General features: G+C 36.4%; 4 protein-coding genes across 4 annotated transcripts in view; 3 read left to right on the top strand and 1 right to left on the bottom strand.

Annotated features, from left to right (window-relative positions):
- Positions 3,175-4,906, top strand: LOC18598112 (protein CHUP1, chloroplastic). Its single transcript, XM_007027486.2, has 2 exons — positions 3,175-4,157; positions 4,253-4,906. The coding sequence occupies exons 1-2, from the start codon at positions 3,312-3,314 to the stop codon at positions 4,736-4,738; spliced, it is 1,332 nt and encodes a 443-aa protein (XP_007027548.2). The 5' UTR covers positions 3,175-3,311; the 3' UTR covers positions 4,739-4,906.
- LOC18598111 (peptidyl-prolyl cis-trans isomerase FKBP16-4, chloroplastic) lies at positions 5,285-10,446 on the top strand. Its single transcript, XM_007027484.2, has 10 exons — positions 5,285-5,460; positions 5,567-5,707; positions 5,800-5,855; positions 5,945-6,000; positions 6,428-6,485; positions 7,290-7,364; positions 8,533-8,622; positions 9,003-9,080; positions 9,996-10,036; positions 10,167-10,446. The coding sequence occupies exons 1-10, from the start codon at positions 5,382-5,384 to the stop codon at positions 10,192-10,194; spliced, it is 702 nt and encodes a 233-aa protein (XP_007027546.1). The 5' UTR covers positions 5,285-5,381; the 3' UTR covers positions 10,195-10,446.
- Positions 10,543-13,725, top strand: LOC18598110 (wall-associated receptor kinase-like 20). The gene has a single exon (XM_007027483.2). The coding sequence runs from the start codon at positions 11,226-11,228 to the stop codon at positions 13,146-13,148; it is 1,923 nt and encodes a 640-aa protein (XP_007027545.2). The 5' UTR covers positions 10,543-11,225; the 3' UTR covers positions 13,149-13,725.
- Positions 15,773-21,276, bottom strand: part of LOC18598108 (cactin) — a 6,124-nt gene continuing 620 nt past the window's right edge. The window contains exons 3-14 of the mRNA XM_018120897.1: positions 21,111-21,209; positions 20,881-20,980; positions 20,699-20,770; positions 20,512-20,574; positions 20,291-20,431; positions 17,944-18,039; positions 17,314-17,598; positions 17,088-17,226; positions 16,850-16,992; positions 16,595-16,771; positions 16,223-16,489; positions 15,773-16,109 (exon numbers count right to left, since the gene is read on the bottom strand). Coding sequence (XP_017976386.1) covers positions 15,990-16,109; positions 16,223-16,489; positions 16,595-16,771; positions 16,850-16,992; positions 17,088-17,226; positions 17,314-17,598; positions 17,944-18,039; positions 20,291-20,431; positions 20,512-20,574; positions 20,699-20,770; positions 20,881-20,980; positions 21,111-21,209 — 1,702 coding nt within the window. The 3' untranslated portion in view covers positions 15,773-15,989. The remainder of the gene's footprint in view (positions 16,110-16,222; positions 16,490-16,594; positions 16,772-16,849; positions 16,993-17,087; positions 17,227-17,313; positions 17,599-17,943; positions 18,040-20,290; positions 20,432-20,511; positions 20,575-20,698; positions 20,771-20,880; positions 20,981-21,110; positions 21,210-21,276) is intronic.

Genomic DNA, 21,276 nt, shown 5'->3' with positions numbered 1-21,276 from the left:
TCAATATTAAAAATATTATATAATATTTCATCTATTTATTTATTTATTTATTTCTTATCATATTATTATACTATTTAATTTATTAAATCAATAAATCATAAATTAATAATTAAAAGAAATGAAAGATTTTTATGTGTGAAAAATTTATTTGTTATTTTTTATAAGTTTTTAATTGATCTTAATTATTTTATATTATTAAAAATTGTAATTTTTTAGTAAAAATAATTATAGTGATATAATTCTTATAAAATAATTAATGATGTTTTGTTAGGAATAAAAATAACAAATAAAGAGATAAAAAATAATATAATAATATTTTATTATTTTATGGAGTCAATTCCACAAACACAAATTGTTACTTCCCCCTAATTCTAGAGAATTCTATGTAGACTTGATAATTTTGAACACGACACAAGAAGACACGGGTTAAATAAGTTTTGAATTTAGTATTAACGTGTTTCGTATCTGATACGACAAACACGTTTAAAATATGTTTAAACACATTTACTTAATCGTATACTCGTGTTTAATTGTGTTATCGTGTTTAAACGTGTATACGTAACACATTTATTAATTTATTAAAAATTAATAATTTAAAACTATTTTAATCTTATATAAATAATTTTAAATAATTTTTTTAATAATTTTTTTTAATTTTATAAATGGTATAATGTAATTATACATACTCAATCCTATTTTTTAACTTTTAGTTATTATTTGATGTTATTATTTTTTTGTTTTATTATAATTATTTTTATAATTATAGATTTTAAATTTAAATAATAAAATTATATTTAATTATAAATATTTTTTTTTAATCGTGTTAAACGTGTTAATCGTATTATACGTGTTATTAATCGTGTCGTGTCGTATATTAACATGTTTAATAAACGTGTTAATTGTGTCGTATCGTGTTACACGTATATTAAACGTGTACGTGTACGTGTTTCAAATTTAAGACACGAATATTAAACGTGTCGTGTTCGTGTTTAGCTTTAACGTGTTTCGTGTTTAATCGTATCTAATACGTTAACATGGATTGTCAGATCTAATTCTATGAGTGGCAACGAAAATTAAGAACCATGTGTAATATCATTAATTGTTAGTAATGTGTAATTTAGGCCAAACAAAGACTACCTGAATCTAAAGAATCTGCAAAGAACCAGATAAACAAAAACAGTCATTTTTCACATATCGAGATGTATTTTGGAGAAGGAGAAATTTACCTGCAAATATATATGCTTGTAGGATTAGAGTGAGAGTGAGACACAGGCTTTACTTCATCCCCCTAAGGCGTTTTAAAAGTTGGAAAAAAAAAAAGGGGTAGGTAAGCGTGAATGAGAGTTGAGTGCTGTCAATTTCATACAGAAAATTGCCAAAATTCCTTCTTGGAATAGAGAGGCGGCCAACTGCTTACTAGGTGATTAGGGATATTTACAAGAATAATTAAAATATATGCTTTGACCAATTGCTTTTCCTGTCCAAAATAACATTAAAATAAAAGCAGGTACAACTTATCCCCATGTTTTTACAGAAGAAAACTTTAGTATATCCTGGGGATTTTTTGTTTTCCAGGATCACAATTTTAGAGCCTGACAGTATGCAACGTCATTGTCTTGGAAAACGTTATAATATGATGCTTCAACTCCAATCATGTGGCAAAAGCAGACAAGATTTATTCAATCGAAAGAGAACAACAAAATCCTTCAGCAAAAGATAAACTGGGGATTATGGTGTCTTTCTTCGAACCCAGCATATCACCATGTGGGAAAAAATGTTAAAACCTTGGTTGGTATGCCTAATTTTCTAAATATTATTTGTTGTTGCACATGCTGCTTAAAAGAAAAAGAAAAAAACCCTTTTCTATAGAAACCTAGACGATAATGTTATTCTTCTTATAATTTTCAAAAAAAAAAAAAAGAAAAGGTTGTTGCCCTTGGATAGTTTTATGTGGCATGACTCGTGACTAAAATAAATAAATAAATCATTTGAGAATTTTTATTAATGGTTTTTTGTACTCTTTATGCATTATCATTGAAAGGGACCACTAGAAATGTAGAATACTTGAAACAAAATGTTAAAGACTCACCTATGGCTGAAAAAGATTGGAATCATCTTTGATTTGTCGTGGGTAGGAAAAATAATATTTTTTGAGGGTTAGAAAAAGAATATTTCCATTTAAATTCATGTTTTTTTCACCATTTTTAAATTTCATATTTCAGACGACATTTTTGTATTATTCTCATAGAAAGACAGAGTAGAGTGAGTCTATACAATGGATCGAGTGGTCGGCAGTTCAAGTAGACCATCAGTCCTAACAAGCCGACAGACCAGCAGTCCACACAAGTCAACAATCTAGATTGGCTAGTCGACTAGCCCAACAAACATTTGTAAAATAATAAGTCTAAAAATACCCTCTTCATGTTCATTTGTAAAGCATATCAAATTTGAGAATAAAATCTCATTGACTTGAGCTCAGTGAGTGGTATATTTTAGAGTACAAGGCTTCAAGGACTGAGATAAAATCTTGGTTCGTGACATCTAGACGGCCCGTTTCATGTAAAATAATTGAAGTGGGATGAATTTGGGCTGGCTTGAAGCTTTTTATGAATTCGTAACAAGCCTCTCCCTATTTTGACTCTATTACATTTATGGGTTAAAGGCCAGCCCAAGACAATTAGAGACCGAAGCCCAATTGGGCTTTACTTGCATTGGGCTTTGCATATTTTACAGAACTCAAGGTTATATTTTGATAAAGCCCAATTTGGCTTTACTTAGTTCTGCTTTTACAACATGGATATCCTGGCAGACAACAAATAAGGTTTGACATTAACAATTTGACACATAGTTGGAGAGAAATGCTAAGGTTTCCAGCATTAATCTCGACTGTATAAATCTTTATTTATTATCTTGGTATCATATATGAATAGTTAGACAATTGAAATAATAACATTACTTAGTACAAGATGAATATATGAAAAGAGTCCAAGAATTTGATAAACTTAGAATGCAACAGCAAAAGGAATCAGATTCCAAATAACATCCGGAAAGTGAATTGAAGGAGGCATTGGAGACTTTAGAGTAGTCAAAAAGCAACAACCACCATCCCTCTAAGCCAAGAAAAGTTATGTGGACATAAAGGTAAAGAATCTTTCATATCTTTATAACGCAACAAGCACATGATATAAATCAAACAAAATTCTCCAAGATTGTGATATATGTTTCTTCCCTTCCTTCTTGTTGTGCAGAGCTTAGAATTTGATCAAAGAAAACATTCTAACTCTAAACCGTAACTGATACCTGTCTCTATCATGGAGAGTTCATCATCAAAATCTGAAGTAATAAAGCCAGTGATTCTTAAAGCTGGCATCACTTTGGCACTTTCTGTGGCTGGTTTTATCTATGCTAGGATCATAGCCAAAAGACGAATACATCCTGAAGTTTCTTCATTTGAAACCCAGGTAAGTCCCCTTGAAACTGATTCTCAAGAGGAGCTTAGAGGTGAAGGTAGCCTGAATTCTACATCTTCTACTTCTAGAGAAGATGAAGACAAGATTGTTACAAGTACTCATTTTATGAATCTGATTAGGAGTGCAGAAATTCAGGAAAGAACTGCTTATGAAGAAGAGATTTTAGGCCTAAGAACGCGAGTTGAAGAACTTCAGAAAAGAGAATGGGAATTAAAGAGGCAGTTTCTTCGTTTTTGTGATCTTAAAGAACAAGAATCTGTGCTTATGGAGCTTAGGAACATGTTGTTGTTAGAGACTTTCTATGTTGAGTTCTTGGATAGAGAAATTTCATCCATGGAGGCTGAGAACAGAAGGGTCAAAAATATAGTTATGGAATATTTAAGAGTTGTTGAGCAGCTTGAGCATTGGAAAACACAGAATGGATTGCTTCAGAGAAAAGCAAAGAGGCTTTTGAGAAAAACAAAAGGCCAAGCCAAAATTATAAGGGAAAAAAATTTGAAGATTGATGCTAAAGATGCAGAGATTAAAAGAAATGGTGACATACTAGAAGGAAGATCCAATGATATCAAGAAACTAGAGGATGAAGCTAGGGAGCTGAAATCTCTCACTGATCAATTGCAGGAACAGAAAAATGAGCTTTCAAGAAAGTTGGACTTGGCAGAGAATTCACATTCATCAATCTCAAAGGTTTGTTAATTTTACTTTTTGGCGCCTAAACTGAACATTTTTATATAAACAACAGTATATGCAATGTAACTGTGACCACCTTTTTTTATTTGCAGAGTGAGGAAGAGGCGGTAACAGTGGAGGAATACAACCAACTTGAAAATGAATATGAACAAGTCCAAGAGGACAGAGCTGCTGAGCTTAAGGAGCTTATTTACTTAAGATGGTGCAACGCATGCTTGAGGTACGAGCTGAAGAGATATCAACTGCTGCAAGACTATATCCAGGAGAATAAAGATCATCTGGAACAAGAAAGTGAAGAGGTTGGAGAAATTGTAGGTTTTAGAGTAGAACAGCAATTAAATGGTCCAGCATTGATGGAGCAAGGTGAGCCCTGCTTAGGTGCTACAACCAGTGGTCAAGTTTGCTCCAAAAGGCAGAAGCTGCTTAAAAAATTCAAGAAATGGGTGGAAGGAAGTGAAAAAATGAAGTCAAAGTTGGATGAAAAGGAAAAGCATGAGAGCAAGTGCTTTGGGAGGCATCCTGTTTCTGATGAAGGGGAACATCTTGTTCCTGCAAGGAGATCATGTTCTAGTGTATAAAATTCTTCCCCAAGCCCCCTCCCCTTTCTTTATGCATTTCATATTTTCATGTCAATTAGAAACCCTGCAGTAAGAATAAAAAACCTGCAGCTGGTAAATTATGTAGAAAATAATTGCTAATTACATAGTTTAAACGTTAAAGAGTTTTATGAATTTGATACTGTTTTACCTTTGTAATTATTAGTTAATTTCAGTTCTAATTTTATGTTTCTGAATTCCAATGAACTTAAACCAAAATTTGAAAAAAAGAGGTCTACCAATTACCAACCTAGTAAAAGTTTTTTGCTGGGTATCAGAAGGAAACATCTGGACTTGATTGCAAGAGTTTTTTATTAACTTTCACTCCCATGCCCAACGTGGATAAAGCAGTGGATTAATCCTGCTGCTTCTTAATAAAAATGGCAAAAGCATTGGTCCAATCCAAATAGACTTTTCTGGTGGGACCCTAATTACAGGTCATTCTGTTGACATCCAATTGTACTTGGTTTTATGATTTTGGTTTTCTGGGGGAACCCTTTAAATATGTGGCTGGTATTGACCGTGTTATCTCCTCTGTTTCATAGCCAAATGGGAAAAGTGAGAAAAAAACATGGATGAACTTCCCTGCTCCCTCAGTTCTTAACTGTCACATAACCAACTCTCAATGGAACTCTCCCTCTTCCCTTCCCACCAAAACAGCTTAACTCTTCTCCACAAGCCTCTCTTCTCAGTTCCCTTTTCAGGTAAACACTTTGCCTTCCCATGTCTCTCTCTACTTGTCATTCTTTGAATGAGTGTTTAGTTTTATGTCATTTAACTAAGCTAAGCAGTACTTAATCGAATTTGTAGGGAAGAGACTGCCAAAGAAGAGTTCATTTCTGTTGCCATGTCTCTGCACATTGTCATCTTCTGATGATACCTCGAAACCAGCAATTCTGTCTTTGCAGGATGAGGGAAGAAGGGCATTGGTTGGTTCTCTCCTCACGGCTGGTTAGAGCATTACATCAATCCCATTTTACGTTTTCTCATTACATCAAACCCATCTCTTTAGAGTTGTATTAACTTTTGTTATGACTGATCAGCTGCTGCAATGTATGTCTGTGATGTGGCTGAGGCAGTTAGCACGAGTCGAAGAGCTGTAAGTATCCTTTCAATTGTACTTTAGTTTTTGGTGGTTTCTAGTCCTTAACAAAGTATAATTTGGGCACTTAATATTGGTTCTTGCAGCTTAGAGGAGCTAAAATTCCTGAGAGTGAATTCACAACTCTTCCCAATGGGCTGAAGTTAGTAAATTTGACCACGTTCCATATACTGCATTTCTCATCGTTATGTTACTTTTATTTGTACAATTTTCTATTTCTTTTATTTCATCTTAAACTTGGAAGACGCTTTTATATTCTAGATATCAATTTAGAGAAACAGCATCATAAGGCCCAGAATCTATGCAATAGAGTGACAGATATTATATTCTGTTTAGTGTATTAGTATCTATTCCTAGAGTGCAGGATTTTGAGAGTTTTGGGTCAGATCGATGGTGAACAACCTGTAGCTGGTTGGTCCTTCTTATATCTTACATTAATGTTTCATATGTCATATATTTCTTTGGCTTATAGGAAAAACTGAATAAGAACATGCTGTTGCTGCCTTTCTTCTCTGTTGTTCTACTATGCAAGTGCTTTTAACAATTTTAACATTCGCAATATTCTCCAGGTACTATGATTTGAAGGTCGGCAGTGGACTTAAGGCTGTTAAGGGATCTCGGGTTGCAGTACGGTTGTGACCTAGTTAGATTTCATTAAAAACTCTTTGCTAGAAACTCTGTGATCTGTTTTCCTTACTTTCAACCAACCTGCATATAGACTATTTGTAATTGAGAGAGGCTCAGAAGCTAATCATATTTCTGAAGTAGGAAATGCCAAGTCATTAACATCTAGTTAATGATGAACTGCAATAGCATTGAGTTCACTTTTCTTTCTCCCTCTTTCCTTTGTGTGTGTCTGATTTTGGACATGATGCTCAATAGAATCAATATATTGGACTTTATGTTTCTTAAGTTCTAAAAAAATTCTGAAAATCTTGCCTAAGACATCAAAAAACAAAGGCAATAATCTGAAATTTAGTTTCCATCACATAATTTTCAAAGTGAGAATTATTTCCAAAATGACAAAGAGCCGTGTTTCTAAGATCAAATATGTACTGTCAATAGACACTAGTAATATTAGTATTTGATTAAAGCGAAAGTGCAAGAATGGAGAAGGACAAAATCTCAAATGTACTTGAACATACAATTAGAAAGCATGGTCATAAAGATATCACTGATCACTTGTGAAATCAAATGTTTTTGAAGTGTTCCATCTTCAGTGAGAAAGTAAAATGGAAAAAGCTTTTTCTTTATACATGTAAGTGACCTTTCATTTATCAAAGATTGCTCCTGTTCCCCATTCACAATATCAGGACTACACCCATTTGAAGTTGTTTTTCACCCCTGACAAATCCAACAATGTTCTATAGTTGTGTTTGTTTATCCCATAAACTCAAATATAACTAATGCAGTATGGCTCTTTTTTTGTAGGTTCATTATGTTGCTAAATGGAGAGGCATCACATTTATGACTAGCAGACAAGGACTTGGTGTTGGAGGGGGGACAGTAAGATCAAAATAATTCAGTATTTTGTTTAGAAGAAAAGGGATGATCTAATATTTTAGACATAAGAAAGAAAAAGAAATAATCTTTATAGTATGCGACATGTTGAACGGCAAAACTATTTTGACACCTTACAAAAATCTACTGGTAACACCAGACTTCTATTCTATTCCTCATCCGGGAAGCAACCCTTACTAGTTTCCTGGTTCTTCATCTAGAAAGAAAAGGTAAAGCAAGAAATATTCCATAGGCCTTGTCATGTCTTAATAATCACCATGGCTGCAAAACGTGCAGGACAGTGCAACAATCTAGCTAGGCTGCCTAATTGGTAAATAAGCAGAAGCTCAATCTAATCATATGACTTTCAACAAAATGAATGTCTAATCTCTAATGGGCATCTTTTTTGATGAATGCTATTTATTGTGAAAAATCTTTCAGAGGATTGTCCAAAACAGAAACTAAAACTTGAATCAGCAATCCACATCTTATTATTATATTAGAAACTGTTGTAAAATTCAATTGAACTGCTTGGAGATTTCATGTGCTCTTGTACCAAGATTCATCATTTGTAAATCAAATTCATGAGATCTTCTGCCAAAAAATTGAACAAAGATTTTTATTCCCAAGTCCTTATGCCGTCAAAGACTTATAGGGTACTAAGTCAGCATGATCCATTCTTTTGATGGGTAACCTCCTGCACAAACTAGGCATTCAGATTTACAAATCCACCCAGAGTTTGAGATTAAACTTCTTGGTATTAAGAGGTACTTAGTTTGAACAAGGTTAAAATTTTCTTCTTCTAGCACAAACTCTGTATCACATTTAACTTCATTCTGATTCTCCATGTTTCACAGATATCACTCAAAACAAATTTGTTTAGCAGTGACATTAATACAGTCTGCACTTGCTATGGCTTCACTGTGACCTCTATTGTATTGATTTTATACTGTCTGTTTACTCCTGGCATTTATTAGACTGACCATTTCTGGTAGCGCGATGTCAAATAGAAATGCAGTCTTAGGTTCATATTATGAAAATAGATTGTCTATTTACCTTCAATGTGAATTAGAGACTTTTATCTGTAATGATTTGAGTCTGTTACACTTTTCCTTAAACTTTCCTTAAGATCTTTCGCCTCTTAGACAATTTGGAAATGTTTGAATGAGTGCAGCCTTATGGATTTGATGTTGGCCAATCTGAAAGGGGAAATGTGCTTAAGGGATTGGATGTTGGTGTTGAAGGAATGCGTGTAGGAGGCCAGGTGAGATCAGTTTTTAGCATACAATTTCCTCATTGTTTCTTGTAAAGGCCATATATGGCATAACTTAGAAGGTAGATCTATTAGCCTCCTAAATCCTGTGGTTTTATCTACATTTCCTGAAATCCTATAAAATGAAGGAATTTTGTAAGAAAATTATGATTCCTTCACACTTATACCTTTTGAGATTTCAGATTCTTTCTGGGCCACAGAATAGCTTGTACAATCTCTTTTTCCTCCATTAGAGTAGAGCTGACTTGAGTTGATGCCTGATTGCTTTTTTGTTCACTCTGATGTGTATGATTACTGAACATGAAGTTAGATGAGCATCTTTGCCTTTAAATTGAAAAGACAAATGTTGCTTAACCAATAGTTTATTTCAGCGGCTGCTGATAGTTCCTCCTGAGCTAGCTTATGGAAAAAAAGGAGTCCAGGAAATCCCTCCAAATGCAACAATTGAGGTAAAGCGTCCATCATCTGTTTTTAGTTATAAGAGGCTGAGAGTGCATCTATAATTTATCTAGATGTTGTATACTCATATGAAATTCACAAATGTTCAAAGGTACATTCATCCTTTAAAATGGGACATATAGCTGAAAAAGGGGTGTTGTTTCATATTTATTATTTGTAGCAATGAAACAGCGTAGAGTTGCATATCTCTGTCTAACATCTTCCACCTCATAAGTATGATTGTGCTACTATTTGATGAATTAGGTGGTTTCCGGTATCATACCGCATTAAGCTGGTTCTACTTATCCTTTGTTCCACAGCTGGTCCTTGAGTAATTATATGAGGTTTACCTCTATCTGAGCAAGTTAGGTCCAATACCAATAGGGACTTTTTTGTAAGAAAAAATCAAATTACATATTTCATTCATTCGAGAGGTTAGGGTAGGTGAGGCTTGATGTTTAGCGGGGACAAAAATTTAGGAAGAGGCATATAAATCCATCTGTACCTTCAGAACAAGAGATTTTTATCACTTCTTTGTTTCTTTTGAGTCTCACAAAAATACAGAACTTAAATTGCTGTAATAGATTTCTATTGTTGAGAGTTCCTTCACCAATTTGGAACTTGGGAAACCATAGAGCAGGCTTCTTCCAAGGTCATAAGTAGATTTTCGATTTCCATGCTATGTGAGTCTATGCATTACTCAGAGAGAAAGAAAAAGTTTCCCAGCCATTCTTTGCCTTATTTCTGTTCCTTTACCTAATTGATTTCTGAAAAATTTATTCCATAATTTTTTGTTAAACTCATGAATAATATCTATACTTAGTGTTATATTCATTCTAGCTTTTTCATCCCCCAATCCCTATAATACCCTCCCCTTCTTTTAGTTTTCTGCATCTTCACTATTCTGTTACTTCTCTAACCTGCAGTTGGATGTTGAGCTACTGGCTATCAAACAAAGCCCATTTGGGTAAGTAATGGATCCTTAGAAGTACAACATTGAGCTTACTAGCACACTATATATGTTTATGATTATGTATATGTATATGTATATTTAATTGTCTCTGGCAGTTTGGTTTAGACATTGATTTGTGCTGCAGGACTCCTGTGAAAGTTATTGAAGGTTAAAGCACGTAATCCTGCTGCTTGTAATGTGGATGATTTAAGGCACAGAAGATGACAATTTGGGAAAGTAGAAGACTGCCTCTTGCTCCATCTTTTACAGAGGAGCCAGAGGTTTTTCCTCTCTTGAACTTTGAAAAATAGATCTGTCCCCTTAACTGATTTAGTATCATTGATATTATAGCTTGTTTACAACTTTTATACATGTTACTTTGGTTATTATGTTCTCAATTTTTATTCTTGCAGAAGTTCTCTTTCTCTGGACTCTTTGCTTCTTATCTTTTGTATAAACTCACTTTTTTTTTGTGGATATTAAAAAGTTTCCATGCCGAAATCAAATGACCCTGCTTTACATCTTTTCCCTTCTAGAAGTTCAAAATCATGCTATGAAAGAAGGTATTTTAATCACTTCCATCTCTTTTCCCTTAAGGTTGTTGTTCATGTAGCTGCTGTCTTTACTAGTTATTTCTTCATCTTAATATATATTTTTTTTATTTTCTTCAATAAGCTAATTGTGTTGTCCTGTTGAATGGATGGTTTGTTCATAAATCAGCACAAAATTCCCTGCACTCACTAATTACTTGGGTGCTCATAAAATATGATATGTTGTTTGTGGAGTTTGTGCATGCCTTTGGCTGATCCACGTGTATGTTTTCAAGAGATCAACATTGAAAGTTGTAGTGGGAGAGCTAGTAATTATGTGTGGAATTTAACTCCCATGATTTGTTCGTCAACCCCATTAAAGAAGAAGAAGAAAGTCTGATATCTATAAAAGAGCCATGAAGCCTTCCCCGGAAAAATCTATCATTATGTAGAGAACACAGCTAGCAATTCCTTCCCTAAGGATGCCATACAGTAGGAATCCACCTATCCTGTAAATGACAAAAGAGGGATGGTTTTTCTTATAGATTCTTTCAGCAACTTTTCATAATGATTAATTAACCTACTTTATTCTCCTTCTCAGGCCTTTTTATTAGCCCAGCATCCTTTCTCTTTGCGTTGTAGCCGTTTCAGCTCGTGCCTTTTGTTCATGCACAATGATCTCAACTGAGCTGAACGGAAAACCACTCTTTATTTGCATCTTTATTTTCTGTCTTCTTTTGCTTGGTCATCACTGTTCTTCCCAGAGGACTTGTCCAAGCTGTGGTTCCATAGAGATACCATATCCCTTAAGCACACACCCCAACTGCGGTGACCCAGGCTACTCTCTTCGTTGTGACTCCCAGTCTCAGAAACTTTTCTTTGACGCCTTGAATGGAAGTTCTTACCTTGTTACCAGAATCATGGCCTCATTCCACCGCATGGTTGTTCAACCATCACCATGGCTGCCTAGCAAATGTGTAACTCAAGACATGCCAGTGAGTGAGGGCCTCTGGTTAAACCAAACACTCCCTTTTAACATCACTTCCTCAAACACCATCTTTCTCTTCAACTGTTCACCCCGCCTTTTGGTCTCTCCTCTTAACTGCACTCCTACAAGTCTTTGTCACCGTTATTTGGAGAGCTCTGGACATGTTGAAGCAAAACGAGCACTGCAGTGTGCAAGTGGGCTTGATCTATGCTGCACTTTCACTGCAGGTGGGATGCCTTCAGCATACAAAATACGGCTTCACAGCTCAGGTTGTAAAGGTTTCAGAAGCATCCTTCATTTGGATCCAGAAAAGCCTGCAAATGAATGGGAAGAGGGGTTGGAAATTCAGTGGGCTCCTCCGCCTGAACCTGTCTGTCAAAGCCAACCTAATTGCTCTGGGCCTTCTAAGTGTTCACCTGCTGGTGCAAAAGGTCTCTCTCGCTGCCTTTGCAATAAAGGCTACAACTGGGACCCCGTGCTTGGAACTTGCTTGAGAAAGAAGAGAAACAATAGAGCTAGCGTCGGCTTAAAGGTCTCCGTAGGAGTAATCTCCTTTTTCACACTAGCTCTGGCAACTGCTGCAATTACTTACAGAAAGTGCTGGAGAAATTCTAACCAGGCAAAGCTCATGAAGGTAAGAGAAGACATGTTGAAATCAAGCAATGGTGGCAAACCAGCAAAGATGTTTCGCTTGAAAGAGGTGAAAAAAGCAACAAACGGTTTTTCTAGAGACAGGGTTCTGGGGAGTGGTGGATTTGGGGAAGTCTACAAAGGTGAGCTTCCAGATGGGACTGTTGTGGCAGTTAAGTCAGCCAAAGTTGGGAACATCAAAAGCACCGAGCAGGTACTGAACGAAGTTGGTATTCTTTCTCAGGTCAATCACAAGAACTTGGTCAGACTCCTAGGTTGTTGCGTGGAAGCTGAGCAGCCATTGATGATCTACGAGTATATTTCAAACGGGACCCTATATGATCATTTACATGGAAAGTATTCCACTTTTCTGGACTGGAAAACAAGGCTGAAAATCGCTTTACAAACGGCTGAAGCACTGGCCTATCTACATTCTGCAGCATACACCCCCATTTACCATAGGGATGTCAAGTCAACTAATATACTTTTAGATGGTGACTTCAATGCAAAAGTTTCAGATTTCGGGCTTTCCAGATTGGCTAGCCCAGGCCTGAGCCATGTCTCAACCTGTGCCCAGGGAACCCTTGGGTACTTGGATCCTGAGTACTATCGCAACTACCAGTTGACCGATAAAAGTGATGTTTACAGTTATGGAGTGGTGCTGCTAGAGTTACTGACTTCCCAAAGGGCCATTGACTTCTCAAGAGATCAGGATGATGTCAATCTAGCCATTTATGTTAGCCAACGTGCCAGTGATGGTGCAATTATGGAAGTTATGGATCAGCGGCTACTTGGCGAGGAGCCCTCAGTCAATATGCGGAAGAGTGTTAAACTGTTCTCAGAGCTTGCATTTGTCTGTCTGGGAGAGAAGAAGGCAGATAGACCTGGCATGAAGGCTGTTGTCCAAAATCTCCAGTGCATAATTCAAATTATAGATCAGGAAAATGTCGATAAAGAGGTTAGCGTTGAGATTATGTAAACAAACCGTGTTGGTGTTTTCTGAGTTTTTGACTTGAAATATGCTGTCATGGATGTCTATAATATCTGAATATTCATCCATATTACAAAGGAAAAGACTAGTTTTAGAGGAATGGAGTATGCACAAAATGATGCTGAGAAGGACATTGGTCTGGGATAGTGCACACAAGCAAAAGTGGATTCCAAGCATGGATTTGAGTGGATGGAAAGACATAAAAGAAAATATTGGGATCAGATTCTTGCTTTTGTGTAGAAAGTATTTGGATGATCCAAAGGACTAGGGACTTTGAGATATGGGCAACTGGGAATCTGTTAGGATTTAGTAATTAAGAATTTGTGTGTGCGTGGAGAAATAGCAGACAAGCTTTTCGAATTGGGGAAAGCATTTGCCTATAAAGTTTCAATGAAGGTAGTAGGCTTGTCATACGAGGAAAGCGTTACCTAAGAGTTCACTGCTTTTCCAATATCATATGTAATATGTGCTCTCCCTCTCTCTCAACGTACATGGAAGTGTTTGATGTAAATCTATGTCAAAATGCATATCTAACGTAGCTGCTATTGCTTCCCTTCCCCGCTAATCTTAGTGGACTGGAGTTCTATCTTCAACTTTGGCAAACTAGTTTTAATAACACGAGGCACGAGCAATTTCCTTCGCCGGAAAATTTTGGAACGTTGTTTCCCAGACAACAGCTATTGATGTATATACGTCAACTAGCATATTTAAGTATGTGATTTTCTATCCAAATAAACACCAACCCCACTCAATAACCAGTTTATACTTGAGACTTATACGTGCTCAAGAAATGGTGAAAAATGGTTTAACATTTATATGGATGGCACAGGCTATTTTTATCTTCTAACCTCGACTGCTATGCTAGTTAGGGACAACTTCGTACTTGTAAATCTGCTACTCGTCTAGATGAAGAAAATGAACATGTTCTAGAATCACACAAGTCAAAAGTAGCCAAGATGTGATCCACATTTTCGACCAGACGCTTAATTGTCCAAGGAATATTTACTTTTATTTTTCTTTTACTGAGGATGCCAGCTGCCTTTGTATAACCCAATTATTGTTTCCTCAAGTCCTTCCATTTCATGAGAAAGGAGTAGTTAGCTCAAATTAATTATCATTTTGATATCTAAAGTGATCATTCAATTTTATCGATATATTATAAAAAAAGATTCTATTCTCAAATCTCACAAAAAATAACTATTTTATTATCAAAGAATTTATTTGATAAGCGATATTCGAATTCAATTTTGAACATAAAAAAATATAAAATCAAGTAAATTTAAATAAAAAAATCACACCTATCAAGTATGGAAAATATATAGATACTTGAACTATGCATGTTTTATACATCATAGCACAAACCAATTCTAGTATTATTTTTTTTAAACAGGATCATACTTCACATGCCATACCGTCAAGAAATGCGATTGGTTATTGACCTTTTTGCCTTTGACGTTCTTGGGTGGTATCATTAGTAAGGACAAATGGGATTAGCAGCCTTCACCCGAAAGAGCATATTGGACAGGGTACGCCATGTTTTTCTTCCCTTGGTTCAATAGAACATGGACACCCGGAAAGGTTTATGAAGATGCAAATAAAGATAAAAGGCCACTTTTTTTCGAGAATGGGGTTAGTCAAGAGCAATACAATTTGCTTCCTATGGTGTTTGTTTGTGATGTTCCTATATTTTCCACTGCTTCCTGGGTGTGGCAATTAGCAATCATGCTTAATTAAGTTCTAATTTCATTGCCACTGTCTAAAGTGTTATTTAAAAGCCTTCCAGTCAACTCATTATAATAGCTACAATTGTTTAGCAAAGTGTCTTTCACAACTATTATTGATTACTAGCAAAGCCAAGTCAACCAAAGCCCTTTACTAAATGGCCAAAACACTTTGAAATTTGTTGAAAATGCACTATGCTTTTTAGCAACAATCTGTTTGATTTACCCTTTAATTATTACCAAGAAGCAAAGTATTACATGTAATTATCAAAGTTGATGAGACAAAGGCAAGACATAAGCATGACATCCTTGTCCATTGAGTGAAACTAATAGCCACCAATTGCTTTTAATATTGGAATCTCTTGGGAGATTTTCTTTCTTAAAGTATTGAGTAGTTTACTGGGAGGAGAATTGGGGGACCTTTCCTTAATAAGGAAGGCCCCCAACAAAAGTACTCAAAATTTCTCCTTCTTTGGAGTTGTAATGGGATTTGTCTTCCATTCAATTCCCACATACATGGGCCCAATACCAATGATGTGGCGATGCCCATTCATGTCCCCCCATTTTCTAATGAAAAAAAGGGAATGACTCGTAAATAAATACTACCATGTAATGTGTAATTGCCGACATCTGACAATATGAACATTTATATGTATCAATAGCCTAATTATCCTGCAAAAATACAAGGAAAATAACCTGATCAAAACAAGGGGGGAAGATATGATTGTTTGACAGACTGGGAACACATCTTCCAAGGACTGTGGTATTGTTAAGTTACTTATTCAAACATGTCGAAAGACAAGCAACTACAATATAAGAGTCCTAATTCAACGTCCGATACCAACAAGAACATGAGTTATCACTTCAATGTTTCAGACTGAAAGTGGTATCTGAGGGCAGAGGCCAATGGAAATATATTACTCAAACTGAAAGTGATGAGAAGAGGAAAAATCCAGCCCACTATGGGGGAAAAATGAGTATAGTTACTATTCACATAGTTTTTTTTTTAGTAATAGAACAAAATCTGTTACATGAACTACTATAATGGTTATCTTGGGTTAGGCAGTTAAACAGTTTCAAATGCCGAAGTTGCAAAAAAAGCAACATATCACCTACGGTAGCGATAGCGCTTGAAGTTAAAATATACATGCAAAATTCCACGTTCGAATGTGCATTTAAATCCCTTCTTATGAGAATACTCCCACTCTTTGTTTACAATCCGGAAAGCCTGTGGAACAATTGCAAATGAGTTAGTAATTTACTTGTGAAAAAACATCTTGAATAACATTTACAGATGGCTTAGTGGTTTGGTCATGATTAGGCTAATCGAAGTGAACTTACAATGTCCTCGTAGGGTGGCCCAGCATGGAACCTTATGATGCATGTCTCTGTACTATTTCCATCCTTCTCAATAGTAAATGCAGGAGCCTTTGTCTTGTCGACAAGGTCTGGGTAGAAGATATTAAACTTATATCCTTGCACGATTTTAGGAGGTGGATTGTCATGATCATAATGGGTCTGGTTGTACTTGTTCCACTCATATCCAGTGTGAACACGGTTGAAATATTTTGGTTTTCTAGGTCGGTATTTGTCGTGCCACCAATACACCTGTACCAATACATATTAGTTGACTTCAAAAGACTAAAATAGAGAGTGGCCAACTGCCAATTCCCAATTTTATTTCAATGAGAAAGGGATGAGCGGTTAAAGCACCTGCGAGTCCAAGTTTACTTCAGCACCAGAGCCAAATACTGCATCTCCCTCCTCCATTGCTCCCATAGCTTTCATGGCTTTTAGCTCAAAGTTATCTTCTGAAGGGGCAGGTTTTGCCGCCATAGCTTCTTGCATCCGTCTTTGCTGCTCCTCTAACACAGCCATACGTTTCCTTTCCTGTTAACATAAAATATGGTTAACCATAAAAACTACTGCTTGCATGCTCATTAAGAGGCAATAAAGATATTGAGTTACCAGTATAGCCCTGTCCTCTTCAGGGTCAATAGCTTCTTCATTTTCATCACCATGCAACAGTTCTGGTGAAAATGATCCAGCCTCCTCTTCCACCTCATATGTCTCTTCTTGTAGTATGGGTTCTGGAGAATATGTTTCAACATCTACAGAGGAAAGAAAAATTAACCAACTGTCCTAGGTTCAGAAAATCTAAAGATGAAACCATTATATGCCATTGAGGCCTTGACTAAGCACATACCTTTCACATCATGATCACTATCCTCCTCTCCAGATCTTAAACCATGATGAGATTCCGGTCTATCTTCACCTTCTGAAGGTTGCTCAAGGCGTTGTAAATGTTTACGCAGCATTTTAGCATGTATTTCCTTCAAACAGGCCTGTTAAGACATAAACTTGCACGTAAGTCCCAGACAAACATCATGAACATAATAAGAACACCATGAAGAAGAACTAAACAGAAGTACCTTTGCTTTGAAAATATGAAGACGTTTAAGAACAGCCTCCCAATACTCAACAACCTTTGCCGTGCCAGTACGCATCTGTGACTCAATCTGGGATTGTAATGCCTCCAGCTCATGATGGGTCTTCCCTTCCAAGAGATTCTTGACATCTGCTTCAATACTAGAATGCAGACCTCTTTCTTCTACCAGCAACTCTGCTGGAGGTTCCTCCCCACGCACCCTAGCTCGATCAAGTGCATCCTTCTTCTGGGCTTCAGCTAACTCCCAATCACATACCACCATAAGCGCCTATGGAATTAAACATACCAAGATTTTGTCAAATCACTTCTATAAATAAAATGCATTATAAATAAGACAGACAAGGGAGCATACATGAGAGCAATAGGGACAAAGAAAAAATATTCTAAGGGACGTGCTTTACTACTCTCGGTTCATCAAACCTGCAATTTTCTTCTATCCAGGGCTGTTATGTTTTACAAGTTCGAGGGAGCATGGAGGATGAAAATTTCAAAAGTAAAATTAAAATAATAAATTGCCTGATAAAAATCTTCACAATAGACACACATAAGGGGAATGATATCCAAAAACAGTTGGCTCTGTACAAAGCGTGAATAAAGAGGAAAGGGACAATACCTCCCAGTACTCTATGTGTGTTGGAGTTGCCCTGTCCAAATCAAGATGCATTTTGATGTCATCACGAAGCTCTTCCATCTCTTTGACTGTCAAGCCCTGAATCAGACACATCAATACCAAGGTCAATAACAGTCACAAATAAAACTACTAAATGTACAAAAACAGTTTATAATCAGAATACAGCAGTCAACTATAGTTGCATAAATGTGTTGGTCGACAAGAATGCCATGGATCCGAACTGTTTCTTACCGGACATCAATAGCAGGAGGTTATCGCCATTATGTGAAAACATTATTTCCCCACTTTTCCCCTCCAGCTCTCATTTTATGCACGTGGTTCCTAACTTTGCCTTTATTGTTGGTAATGAGGAAAAAATAAAATTTTGGGAGGATGAATGGATCAAAGGACTTAAACTCAAAGACGCTTTTCTCCGTATCTTTGCTCTTGCCTCTAATAAAGATGGGAAAGTAAAAGACTATGGACTCTAGGAAGGAGAGAAATGGATGCGGAGGGTGGCGCTTAGGAGACATCCTTTCAGATGGTAGAGGGGTCAACATAGTGACTTCTTAAGAACCATTGAAGAGTACCATCTTCACAGAGACTTGAAAGATGAGCTGGTATGGAAAGATCAACCTAGTGGGTTTACACTCCCATAGCTTACTGTAGAAAGGTGTTACGCAGTGTTGGATCAAGAAATAAGACCACACTGTGGAAATGGGTGTGGGGGACAGCTCCTCACAAAGTGGAGGCATTCATGTGGCAACTCATGCATGGAAGGACTGCTGTAAAGGCTGAGCTTCTGCAAAGGGGTCTTTTGAGTGAAAATAATGCCTTATGCAGCCTTTGCAAAAACAACATCAAAACAGTTGATCACCTGTTTGTCAATTGTGACAAACTCTGGATCATTTGGTACTCATGCTGTAGGCAACGGGGTGTTACATGGGTTATGCCAAGAGGTATAAAAGAGTTGGTTGTGATATGGAATGCAACATGTCTCAACAACAGAGATAAAAGAATATGGGTGCTGACCCCTTTTGCTATTTCCTGGACCATATGGCTGTATCAAAATGATGTTGTTTTTCAGAACTCATGCTGGAATAGCAAACAGGTATGGGACCTCATTCGCCTGAGAATTGCAACATGGGCAAATGTCAACTGGCCCAATCAACATGGATCACTGTTGGATGTGTACAGACATCCAAACAGCCATGCTATTCAAAACACAGATACCAGGAGGAGTGCTGCTACGAATTGGAATAGACCAATACGGCAGAAACTTAAATACAATGTTGCCGGGCCGGCCAACGGCAGCCAAGGGGAAGCAGGTATTGGTGGGATGCTAAGAAATGAGAACGGTGTGGTGCTGGCTAGATTTTCAAAAAATATAGGTATTGGGGACTCTACCCTTGCTGAAATACTTGCAATACATGAAGCTTTAATCATATTTGCCACATCGGTCTAAGTTGGAAAATTTTCACTTGTCATCGAAAGTGATTCTCTTAATGCCGTGAAGTGGGTTAAAAGTCCAAATGATGCCCCATGGAGACTTAGAAAATGGATTTTACATATTGAGAGTTCAAAGAAGATGGTTGGGGATTGGGAAATTTGTCATGTTTTAAGGGAAGGAAATAAAGCAGCTGATAAATTGGCTAAGGGAGCAATTCAAAGGGTCCCTGACCTGATGGAAACCAGTGATGACTTAGAACATGGGCTGGCAATTGATATTGAGTAAGTTCCCCTGGCCTTCCTTCTTATGTTGCAATCTCTGTTTTGGCCTTATCTGTTGCAGTACTTCTGATTTAGATTTATCTGAACTGCTGTCTGCTGTGTGGATCCAAAAGATTTTTTATTTTTGAATGTATGTAACTGTGGGGTTTTGTTACTTGATGTGTTTATTCATTGCTATGGGATCTTCTTGAGAAGGAATTTCTTGTTTCAATGGGCAGTGGGTTTGATTCTATAGGTAACCAGTAGCTTGCTTTGTGTCTGTTTTTGCAGTCTTTTTGGATTTTTGTAAGCTGTAAAGAGCTGTTTCACTACCTAAGTGGTAGACTTTTGTAAAGTTATAGTGAAATGATAATTTTCTGCCCTTCAAAAAATATATATATATAGCTGCATAAATACTAAGGGTCACTAACCAATTATGGTTCCATTGAAGTGAGGAACTAGAAACAACACATAACTATACACTAGTAAATACGAGCCAATTAAAGAGAACTCCCATAGTTTAACTATATTGAGCAAACTGGTCTTCGGTAAAAGAATCTTTAAATTGCTAACTTAAAAGTCAAAGGTATGACAAATTGTCAACTCAAAGAAAAACAACATTGGAGGGAGATATATTTACCTTAAAAACCATGTATGGTTCATTTAGCTCTATATCCATATCATCTGAGCCATTAAGGTGCTTGGACAAAACATCAATAGACTTCATACGGCCTTCACGCAATCTAATCTCTGATCTGACTTTGCTTTGATCAAAATGAAACTGTAGATAGCACATGTTACTAACCAACAAACTTTAGATGGAAGAGAAAAAATAGTATCAACAACAACTCAGAACCATACCTCCTCCTCTTTCTTCTCCCAATCTTGGAACTCAGCTCGAGCACGTTCTCTAGCTAACAAAGCCTATAGGAAGACACACAGGTAGCACACCAAAAGACATTTAATATCAACAAAGAAAAAAAAGCAAGAGTTTAATGCTTCAATAAGTAGCAACTACTTCCGTACTTTCCAAGGAACCAAACTTTACCATTTCTTCCTCATGTTGTGCTTTCTCAACTGCCCTTTCCTCTCTTCTCTTTTTAACCTTTTCAATCTCAGCCTAAAACATGAATTTTAATAAGAATTGATGAAAAAATAAATCTGATGTCACAATCACATGTCAATATGTTTAATATTGCACAAAAATAATCTTAACCTATTCCATCTTACCATTCTTTCTTTCTGTCTCTTCTTCTCAGCTTTCACTGAAAAAGTGTCCAACGGTACTCCTTGGGCAACATCACGCTCAATTTTCTTCCGCCACACAAATCTATAAACCACATGAAATCCCATTTATATTCAATATAAGCAACCCAATAAAAAAATCATACCTACAATTCTCTTACTAGTTTAGTGAAGCTTGCAGTTTCAAAGACTTTAAATTTAATACACACAATTGCCTGATCAGTGGTAAAGTAAGAGGTACTTCACTTGTGCCAATTAGCAAATCTTTATAATCCGCAAATTTTGAAATTTTATTACTTGCCTGGGTTCTAACACTATAAATTTTCACTACTAACAATAATAAGTCATTCATAAATATAATAAAATTTGGGGGGCAGGGGG

This window comes from Theobroma cacao, chromosome 5 (assembly GCF_000208745.1).
Source record: "Theobroma cacao cultivar B97-61/B2 chromosome 5, Criollo_cocoa_genome_V2, whole genome shotgun sequence".
Lineage (NCBI taxonomy): Eukaryota > Viridiplantae > Streptophyta > Magnoliopsida > Malvales > Malvaceae > Theobroma > Theobroma cacao.
The sequence above is the reverse complement of the archived record's forward strand: the minus strand, read 5'-3'. Positions and strand labels throughout refer to the sequence as shown.

What these genes read in the sequence shown, in the direction of transcription:
- LOC18598110 (XM_007027483.2), top strand. Translation starts at nt 11,226, where the DNA reads ATGATCTCAACTGAGCTGAACGGAAAACCACTCTTTATTTGCATCTTT.
- LOC18598112 (XM_007027486.2), top strand. Translation starts at nt 3,312, where the DNA reads ATGGAGAGTTCATCATCAAAATCTGAAGTAATAAAGCCAGTGATTCTT. An exon ending in CACATTCATCAATCTCAAAG is followed by an intron (nt 4,158 to 4,252) that starts GTTTGTTAATTT and finishes TTTTATTTGCAG; the next exon opens with AGTGAGGAAGAGGCGGTAAC.
- LOC18598111 (XM_007027484.2), top strand. Translation starts at nt 5,382, where the DNA reads ATGGAACTCTCCCTCTTCCCTTCCCACCAAAACAGCTTAACTCTTCTC. An exon ending in CTTCTCAGTTCCCTTTTCAG is followed by an intron (nt 5,461 to 5,566) that starts GTAAACACTTTG and finishes TCGAATTTGTAG; the next exon opens with GGAAGAGACTGCCAAAGAAG. An exon ending in ATCAAACAAAGCCCATTTGG is followed by an intron (nt 10,037 to 10,166) that starts GTAAGTAATGGA and finishes TTTGTGCTGCAG; the next exon opens with GACTCCTGTGAAAGTTATTG.